Source organism: Podarcis erhardii, assembly GCF_964252035.2.
Source record: "Podarcis erhardii genome assembly, chromosome: 13".
Lineage (NCBI taxonomy): Eukaryota > Metazoa > Chordata > Lepidosauria > Squamata > Lacertidae > Podarcis > Podarcis erhardii.
The window spans coordinates 36,295,184-36,305,768 of record NC_138502.1 but is presented as its reverse complement, the minus strand read 5'-3'; the positions used below and the strand labels follow the sequence as shown (position 1 = coordinate 36,305,768).

General features: G+C 47.2%; 1 protein-coding gene across 4 annotated transcripts; it reads left to right on the top strand.

Moving 5' to 3' along the window:
- Positions 1-729: 729 nt before the first annotated feature.
- Positions 730-10,229, top strand: HRC (histidine rich calcium binding protein; the record flags this gene model as incomplete). Of its 4 annotated transcripts, none has more annotated exons than XM_081837950.1 (6): positions 733-2,210; positions 2,577-2,647; positions 7,845-7,913; positions 8,035-8,086; positions 9,570-9,606; positions 10,039-10,229. In XM_081837950.1, the coding sequence occupies exons 1-6, from the start codon at positions 914-916 to the stop codon at positions 10,073-10,075; spliced, it is 1,563 nt and encodes a 520-aa protein (XP_081694076.1). In that variant the 5' UTR covers positions 733-913. The 4 variants fall into 4 exon arrangements, with proteins under 4 accessions (XP_081694077.1, XP_081694076.1, XP_081694074.1 ...); XM_081837948.1 differs by having other exon boundaries at positions 733-2,228; XM_081837949.1 differs by having other exon boundaries at positions 736-2,210; positions 2,568-2,647.
- Between the last annotated feature and the right edge of the window lie 356 nt (positions 10,230-10,585).

Here is a 10,585-nt window from a genome sequence, read left to right as displayed (position 1 = left end):
TCCACCAGCAAATAACAAACCACGTGGATTAAAATGGGCATTTTCTGTCCTCCCCCTGCTGTTCTCCCGCCACACCTCTGGTCTGCCTGATTCAATAATACAGTGGTACCTCAGGTTAAGTACTTAATTCTTTCTGGAGGTCCGTACTTAACCTGAAACTGTTCTTAACCTGAAGTACCACTTTAGCTAATGGATCCTCCCGCTGCCGCTGTGCCACCGCATGATTTCTGTTCTCATCCTGAAGCAAAGTTCTTAACCTGAAGCACTATTTCTGGGTAAGCAGAGTCTGTAACCTGAAGCGTATGTAACCTGAGGTACCACTATAACCGGATATCAACCCTAACGCATCAGGCCTTCCTCTCCTTTCAGGAAACAGGGTCTTAGGCCTGTTGCTCTAGCTCCTAGGTGCCAGATAAACCAAGGTTCTGAGCTTCTAGTTTCTCTAGCGCACTAAACCACGCATGCACACATGCATATATGCCCTCTCTCTCAGAGAACCCAGGAGTCCTGGCTCTTATTTCTGCCTCCTCTGAACTGAAACCCTGCTGGCTTCCCTGTCACATTGAGGGAGTGAGGCACAGTTGCTTCTAACAGCTAAGAATAGCCTTGCACTATGGCAAGCAGCTTAGATACCTCTCCTTTCCTCCCCACCCCCTCCAGCCCAGCCACTTCATATAAGGGCACGGCAGGGCCCATGGCTTGGTGCTCTCATCTGTCTTGGAGGCTGGGCTGGGCAGCCATTGGCTGTTGGCTGAAGGGCTAATCTAGGCCAGCTGTAGACGTCGCTCATACAAACAGTGGGCTGGAAACTGTATATTCCTACCCCTTAGCTCTCCTTGCGGGCTGACGGCCTTTCTGAGTTGCTTGCCTCTGAGACTTCTGAGTGTGTTGCTTGCACCCACCCCCTTCTGCCATGGCTTCCTGGAAGGCCCTGACAATGGGCCTCCTTCTGGTCCTGCTCTGCTCATTCAGGCTCCCTAGAGCCCTGGGAGAGGAACAGCACCACCACCACAAACACCACCATGGAAGCCAGCATGAGGGCGAACGCCATCACCACCATGGACAGCATGAGGCTGATGATGATGACGACGATCATTATCACCATGCCAGCCACCTTCATGAAGCAGGGCATCACCATGATGATGATGACGATGATGATGAGGAACACCATCATCACCACACTGGACATCACCATGCAGAGCACCATCCTCACCACAGTTCCCACCACGATGATGACGATGATGATGGTGGTGATGACCACCACCATGGCAAGCATCATCAGCACCATGAACATCATGGTGACCATCACCACCATCATGACGATGATGATGATGACGACGACGATGACCACCATGACCACCATGGCAAGCATCATCATCACCATGAACACCATGGTAACCATCACCATGACGACGATGATGACGATGACGATGACGACCACCATGACCATCATGGAAAGCAGCATCATCACCATGAACACCATGGTAACCATCACCATGACGACGATGATGACGATGACGATGACGACCACCATGACCATCATGGAAAGCAGCATCATCACCATGAACACCATGGTAACCATCACGATGATGATGATGATGATGATGATGATGATGATGACGACGACGATGACCACCATGGCAAATATCACCATGAACACCATGGTGACCACCAACACCATGATGATGATGACGACGATGACGATGACCACCATGGCAAACATCATCACCACCACCACGAACACCATGGTGACCATCACCACCATCACGAGCATGATGATGATGATGATGATGATGAACACGACCACCACCATCAGAAACATCATGGTAGCCACCACCACCATGATGATGACGACGATGACGATGATGACGACGACAGTGATGAAGAGGGACACCATCATCATGAACATCATGCTCACCATCACCACCATGAGGATGATGATGACGACAGTGAAGAAGAAGATGAAGAGCATGCCGGTCATCACCATCACCATCCCCACGATGACCAGGAAGAGGCCCACGGGCGCCATCACCATAAGGAAGCTGACGAGGGCAAAGAGCACCGCCACCATCACCATCACCATGGTGACGAGGAAGACGAGTCTGATGAAACGGAGTCCAAGGAAGAAGATGAGGATGAAGGGCACAAACACAAGCACGCCAGGCACGAAGGCCATGACAAGGCCAAGAAGCACCACAAAGAGGGAGAAGGTGAGAGAAGCTTATTGGGTGGGGTAGGGTGGGATGAGGCCATGTTGGCTTTCATTAGGGTTAACCAACCCCTGGCTTTCACAAATGTCCCCAAGGGCCCATAAATTGTGGCTGCCCTCCCTTCCCTTCGAAGGACCCCGTGCTTTTTGCCACCTAGCCCACACAGAGAAGCTCTTGGCCTTCCCCACACACTTGGCGTCCCTCTTTGCTTAGCCCAACTTTCTCCCCTCTAGCACCAACATGCTGGGCCCCCAGAACCACCTGGGGTCTCCCAGCTGCCCTCTAGAACCTCCTCCCTCCCCCACCTGGAGGGACCCTTCTGGGCATCTGTATCTATGTCTTTCTTTTCCATTGAAGAAGAGGAAGATGAAGAGGACGACGAGGATGACGAGGAGTACGAGGCAGGCTCTCTGTGCCACTACTGTGCCTTCTGCAAGGTAACGAAGGAGAAGCCTTCGCCCGCATACCTGCTCAGCTCTCCAGGGTGGGATTTGACTGCCCAAACAATTTGTGGTCGAGCCTTACGGGTCTCTTCCTGCATGCCTCATATCTTTGCCTGTTCCTGCTTTAGTCTGGTTGCCCATTAATCCGCAACATGACTGCTTTCCCTGCTCCCCCTGAAGCAGGCATAAATTTCCTTCTCATTGTCCTCTGATGAGACACCCTATCGGCCGGTGTGTGGATTTTACAATACGTCGTCACACTTTTCCTTCCCTTTGGATCTCTGGAGGAGGAGGTCTGCCTTCATCTCTCCATGGAAGCAGCCTGGGCTTAACTCTGCCATGGCTTCCCCTCTTCCTGTCCTTGTTTGCCGTTATGTCTTTGATGAGAGTCTGCCTTATTTTGGCACAACCTTTTACATGCATGCTCGTTCCGGAGGTCTGGCTCGGAGATGGGTTGTTGTTCCTGTGTTCTTCTTTGCCTGGTCCCTGCCTGCAACTCCCTCTTCCTCCCCAGATGGATGGATACGGTGCCAAAACTATACATGAGATAGAGATTCGTGATCTAGGGAGGCCCCATCTTCTACTTTACACTCTTCTACTTGAAGGTGTCCTCTGTTTGAAGGGCTACCTGGTCCAGGTCTGTTTTAAAGATACAGAGCTACAGGGCCTTGGAATTGCTCATTGGTAGTTGGTACAGCTAGGGCCGCGGGTGGCGCTGTGGGTTAAACCACAGAGCCTAGGGCTTGCCGATCAGAAGGTTGGCGGTTCGAATCCCCGCAACAGGGTGAGCTCCCGTTGCTCGGTCCCAGCTCCTGCCAACCTAGCAGTTCGAAAGCACGTCAAAGTGCAAGTAGATAAATAGGTACCACTCCGGCGGGCAGGTAAACGGCATTTCTGTGAGCCGCTCTGGTTCGCCAGAAGCAGCTTAGTCATGCTGGCCACATGACCCAGAAGCTGTCTGCGGACAAACGCCAGTTCCCTCAGCCAATAAAGCGAGATGAGCGCCGCAACCCTAGAGTCGGTCATGACCGGACCTAATGGTCAGGGGTCCCTTTACCTTTACCTAGTTAGTACAGCTAACCTGGGTCTTCCCCACCATGTTAAGATAGAACCATAGAATTGTAGAGTGGGAAGGGAACCATTCTAGTCCAACCCCCCTGCAATGCAGGAATATTCAGCCGTCCCACAGAGGGATAGAAAAGAAGTTGGAAAAGAGGTTTATGAGCTACAATATGGAAAATTTAAGCAGGAACTAAGAGCTTCCAGAATAAAGGGCATGTGCAGAGTGCACCTTCCTTGGACCTCTGTGTTTAATATGACAGTTTGGCAACTTTGTGGGGTGTGTGAGTGTGGGGAAAACATTTTATGATTCCTGGTGGTATTGGTGGATGCACGATTAACAAATGCTGATTATATATCAATATTTCTTGACTCTGTTTGCATCCCTCTGAGTTTGGCTTCGGGTTGATGTCCATTTATTTGCTCACCAAGGGGTCAATGAACTTAAAAACCTGCGTGAGCATGGGCACGATTGGGCCAGTGGTCTGACAGTTTCACATGTACAGCTATAAAATAGTTTCATAGCCTGTTGACAAGGTGACGGAAAGAAACTTCACCCATGGGATTTCTGCTTTGTTGTGTGTATTAAAGACACAGGAGCCTTGGTGGGCGATGGGGAAGGTGCCAGCCATATCTTGAGGACTAGGCAGTTGGGGAGCAGGGAAGAATTAGGAAAGGGAGGGTACGTTTTGTGAATCACAACCTGTCTCTTTCAAAAAATTAGAATTGCACCTCCGTGTCACTTTCTCCTGGAATTTCATGTGACTGCAGGAGTTCTACATACAGTACAAGTCTATGCCCACCTGACGCTGATGAACTTCAACTCCCACCAGACCCAGCAAACAGGGCCAGTGGACAGGGCTGATGGGAGTTGTAGTTCAGCAACACCTGGAGGGCCAGACGTTATCCCATAGAGAGGGAGAAGAAAAAAAAGATGGATGCAGAATTCAGTGCAGGAAAGCGAGCTGTTTTGATTGAGCAGCCAACTGAAAGCAGCCGAGGAACCTGCAATTTGGCAATTTCAGATCTTTTTTGCAGGGGCAAACAGGCTGAGAATCCAGAAACTGAATAAACTGAAAGTTTTTAATGTGTGATTTTAGTGTATTTTTGGTTTCTGTGGAAGCCGCCCAGAGTGGCTGGGGAAACCCAGCCAGATGGGCGGGGTACAAATAATAAATTATTATTATTATTATTATTATTATTATTATTATTATTATACAATAATTTATTATTTGTACCCCGCCCATCTGGGCGGCTTCCAAAAAAATATTAAAATACTGTAATACATGCAACATTAAAAGCTTCCCTAAACAGGGCTGCCTTCAGATGTCTTCTAAAAGTCTGGTAGTTGTTGTTCTCTTTGACATCTGGTGGGAGGGCGTTCCACAGGGAGGGCGCCACTACCGAGAAGGCCCTCTGCCTGGTTCCCTGTAACCTCATTTCTCACAGTGAGGGAACAGCCAGAAGGCCCTCGGTGCTGGACCTCAGTGTCTGGGTAGAACGATGGGGGTGGAGATGCTCCTTCGGATATACTGGACCAGGGTTGTTTAGGGCTTTAGCACCAACACTTTGAATTGTGCTTGGAAACATACTGGGAGCCAATGTAGGTCTTTCAAGACCGGTGTTATATGGTCTCGGCGGTCACTCCCAGTCGCCAGTCTAGCTGCCATGTTCTGGATTAATTCTGGAAATATAGAATGAATTGCAAAATAATATTTTCAGTGGGGTTCTGGTGATGGTGGTTTCCTATGTGGTGATGAGAAGGATAACTATAGTGTTGTGGGACCGGGATTAATTGGGGAATTGCCACAGAACGTCTTGGCATGCAGATGGTTCAGTCTCCCAGTAGGATTGGCCAGAAGACTCATTGCCAGTCAGGGTAGACCAATCAAAATGGACCAAAAGCTCCCTGTGGTTCTATTGGGACCCACCAGGGTTATTGTGCATTCACGATTAGTTGTGCCCATTATGATATTGGGGCAGTTACATGTGACCCCGCCTTCAATACTGTTTACCTCTGCAAAAGTTTTGGAGTGTTCATACTGCATACCCCACAAATGTCCTGGGAAAACTGGGACATCCCATTTTTTCATGCAACTGCATGAGGGCCATTTTGGGCGCTGAGATCTTGCTGCGAGAAAAGTGCTTTTTCAGGGCCACGAATCTTGCACAGAGCCCCAAAACGTGCATTTTGTGGGGAGCGCATATTTTGGGCTCTGTGATCTCGCATGAGTCACATGACTCATGCACAGCCACAAAGATGCGCATCTCAGTTTGGGGATTCAACATGTTGGAGGGTATGATACTGCTTCATTGAATACCCCTTTTTTTGGCATAAACCTTATTAGGGCTTATCAAGAAAAATACAATACTTAATATGAAATATCTTTTCCTCTCCTTTTTTGTCCAAACTAAGGCTGTGTTCTAAATACCATTAAAAAAAGCATAGCGATACTGCTTAATTTCCAACCAGTGCATGCCCTGAAACTTCCTGCTGCAGCTGTGTGACTTTTCATACTGCAAATGTTCTTGTTTGGGGTGCTTTTAGTTGTTGTTTTTCATCCTTCTTTTGTTGTGCTATTGTCAGTGCTTTTTCGGGGGGGCACAGGGGGATGCATACCCCTAAACATTTTGTGAATCTTTGTACTTTTGCCCATTTACTATATTTATTTTTCTCGATTTGAACTATAAAATGGTGGTTTTCTTGCATCAAAATGAGAGTACCCCTAAACACCTTTTTAGGAAAAAAAGCACTGTCTTTGCCCTTCCAGATGGCAAGAATGCAAGAGTGTCAGGGAAGCATCATGGAACAACTAATAAAAGGAAATGTTTTATGAATTTACCACTAATGCACTAGTATTGCAACCACGACGATATACGATATCTTTATTGTCATTGTCCCATACAGAACAATGAAATTGAAAATCTACATAAAACCGTCAAAACCCCCTAAAAATACAATATACTATAGAGACTCCTTATACTGCGTTTAGAACCAGAATTGCATTTGCGTAGAAACTGTTTCTCAGGCGGCTAGTCCTGGTCTTTATAACCCTATACCTTCTTCCAGAAGGCAGAAGCTGAAAGAGATCATTTCCGGGGTGCACACTATCCTGCGCTATCTCTGCAGCTTTTTAATGCACCTGGAAGCATAGATTTGATCTAAGGTGGGGAGAGTGCACCCAATTATTCTCTCTGCAGTCTTTACAACCCTGGACAGCATCGTTTTTTCCCTGGCCGTGCAGCTCCTAAACCACACACACAGACCATAAGTTAATACACTCTCCACAGTACAATGGTAAAATGCCATCAACAGGTCCTTTGACAGATTGCCAAATACACCTGCAAAAAACAAACAAGAAATCCACCATTCAGAAGGCATCACATGGGCAGAGTGGTTTGGTTGTGGCATGCAGAACAAGGAGAGCTGTGCTGAGGACTTGCCACCCAAACAGACCCAGCTAAATTGGACTCAGACCCCACACAAGAATACAAAAAAGAACTGAACAAGATTGTTAAGGAGCTACCCCCACACATCCAAGAACAGATCCTCACAAACACACCAACAGAACCTCGACCAGGAACTTTCTATCTTCTACCTAAAATACACAAACCAAGAAATCCAGGACGCCCCATCATTTCAGGTATTGGCACTATTACAGTGGGTGTCTCCGGTTATATGGACTCTGTTCTGAAACCATACGCCATCAGTGCTCCCAGCTATGTACGTGATACCACAGATTTTCTGAGGAAAATACAATCTTTAAATAATCTTCCCAACAATACTATACTAGCTACTATGGATGTGGAATCTCTATATACCAACATCCCACACAACAATGGTTTACAAGCTATAAGGAACACCATTTCAGATAAAACCACAGCGGACTTTGCTACCAAACTCTGCCAATTTGTCCTTACCCACAACAACTTCAAATTCGGTGATGACCTGTTCCTTCAGATCACTATATAGAAGGGTCTGGTGACTTCTGTTTCAGTGTATCTGAAGAAGTGTGCATGCACACGAAAGCTCATACCAAGAACTAACTTAGTTGGTCTTTAAGGTGCTACTGGAAGGAATTTTTTTATTTTGTTTAGACCCAGCTAAGTTTTTCTGAATTTCCACCCCCAGGATTGCGACAAGTGTGACAAGTGCCCCTGCAAAGAAGGAGACAGCAGCGAATACTGCGCAAGCTGCCAGGTTGGTGCCCCTCCCTCCTCCCCACCCCTCCCTTTGCCCCAGACTTGCTGCTCTGGTTTCGTGAACCTTAACCACAGTAGTGCCCTGCCGGCAGTAACTCCTTTTATCTCACCCTCTGCAGTATTGCCATTTCTGTTACGTTTGCCCTGTGTGCGAGGCGGCCTGTGCACCTGGTGAGTTGGTTTCCCCCTTTGCGGCTTTAGCGTTGGCGTGGGCAGGTGGGATCTACTGGCAGACCTCTTGCATGATTTGTAGGAGATCCTGCAAGTTAGCAGTGAGGAAAAGCCTCTTTTCTACGTTCGGCTGCTGAGGTGAAGAAATATGTGGGTGGGGAGGAAGCAGGAGCGGATTTTTGTATGGTAAGTCAGCGGCCAGGACACAAAACAAGTCCTTGGCTAAGGACAGGGGTCAGCAAAATTTTTCAGCAGGGGGCCGGTCCACTGTCCCTCAGACCTTGTGGGGGGTCGGACTATATTTTTAAGGGGGAAAATGAACTTATTCCTATGTTTAGGGGTACGTGTACCCCTGCGTACCCCCCACTGGATTGTTATAACAAAATAAAGAAATCCCTATGGAAAAGTGTGTTTTAAAATTTCCTGCCCTCTGGCGCCATCTGGTGTTGCATGTTTATAGCACATCCAAATAGCTGTTTCTTTACTAACATTGACAAATCCCTTAACATTTTTTTTAGTTTTATATACAGTACAGAGCAGGGGTCAGCAAACTTTTTCAGTAGGGGGCCAGTCCACTGTCCCTCAGACCTTGTGGGGGGCCGGACTATTTTTTTTTTTTTTGAGGGGGGGAATGAACGAATTCCTATGCCCCACAAATAACCCAGAGATCCATTTTAAATAAAAGGGCACATTCTACTCATGTAAAAACACCAGGCAGGCCTCACAAATAACCCAGAGATGCATTTTAAATAAAAGGACACATTCTACTCATGTAAAAACACAGGCTGGATTTAGAAGGCGATTGGGCCAGATCCAGTCCCCGGGCCTTAGTTTGCCTATCCATGGCTAAGGATATGCTCAGAGGCACCTTGTTCCTTAATTTTAGGCTACATGCACACCGTATGTTTAAAGTACACCCCCCCCCCGAGTAATGGAAACGTTTGTTTGTGAAGTGTGCTGGAAACTGTAGCTCTGTAAACCTAGGATTCATGAATTTAAATGTGCTCTAAATGTATGGTGCGTACTGAGCCTAAGGATATGTTTGCACCTGGCTCCAGTTTGTGGGTCTTGGGTTTTTGAGTAAAAATGGAAGTAGGTCCCTGAAGCCTGCTGTCTGACCACCTCTGGGTTAGCGGATCGAGTGTCAGACTTGGACTGGGTGGCTGGGGGTGCAGGTGGCAGTGGCTAGGAAGGACCTGGGTTCAAATCTCAGCTGAGCCCTCTAGCTCACTGTGTCGTCTCGGCCGAGCCACCACGTCGCCACATATTCCACTCAGCCATTCTCCACCCCCAGAATGATTGTGAGAAAATAGGCTGAACGGTCTATGTCCCTCATGCTCCTTGCCAAGAAATAAGCAATAAACACAGCAATAAACAACTTCGTAAAGCTTGTTTTAATGGGGAGACGTAAGCTCAAGATGAGCAGATGGTAAGTGCCCTAGGAACAGCGAAATCCTGATTTGTTCTGTTTTGTGTTTTGCAGGGAGCATCGTGGATGAATTATCTGGAGCCTTATTTCAGTAAGTAACAGCCCTTGATCCCATTCAAATCCTAAGGGGAGGCAGCAGCTGAGCTCCAAAATCTACTTCCTCCCCTTTCCTTGTGTTGCAGCCTCTACCCCTGGAGAAAGGACAGCCAGGATCCAGCAGAGATCCTGCAGCTTTAACCTCCAGTCTTGTCTCAGCTTGCCACATAAAGCTGGGGAAACTCTTTTCTTTCGGCCCTCAGTTTTCTTCGTCTGTGAAATGGGAACAATATGAGGTCTCTCTCTCTCTCAAGGCATTCAGATCTAGGACAGGCATCTGTTTAGAAAGGAGACTGCCTGCTCATTCCATGTAGGCAGCTGTGGCCCCTTGGAGAAAGTGCAGGATAGCTGACTGTTGACCAGAAATAAGCAAAAAGATTGTAATGGAAGACCCTAATTTAAACCCTTACTTCTCTTTTTCTTTCAGGACATTTGCCACCATCTTTGAGCAGCAGGAGCATTGAAGCGCCCCCTGGTGGAGAAACCAAAGTTAGGAGGGGGAGGGGGAACCAGGTGACCCTTGATTTTTTTGATTTTTTTTATTATTTTTTTTTGAGCCAAACTGCATGTGATGGAAGATTCCACGATTCTTTCTTCCGGAGGTTGTTTCCCCACCTATCATTGTCCTCTCAAAAATGTACCCCTGTTGTTTTTCTCCCTTGGGTCCTATTTATCCCCCACATCTGAATGAATGAATGAATTGAGTTTATTACGGTCATAGACCAGAGAAACATAAAACAACAATAGTTTACAAAGGGAATAATGGTGTCAATTTAAAAAATTGTAAAATTATACATAAAAAGCAACACATATGCACACACACACACACACACATATATACACATTTATGCACTGCAATATATGTATAGGCTTAAAAGATAAGGGGGCTTGTCCAGGGGTCAAGTCTTTTACTTTTTTACAGCTAATGCCCTCCGCTTGATCGCAGCCGCAGAAAATTTGGCCACTTTCAGTGT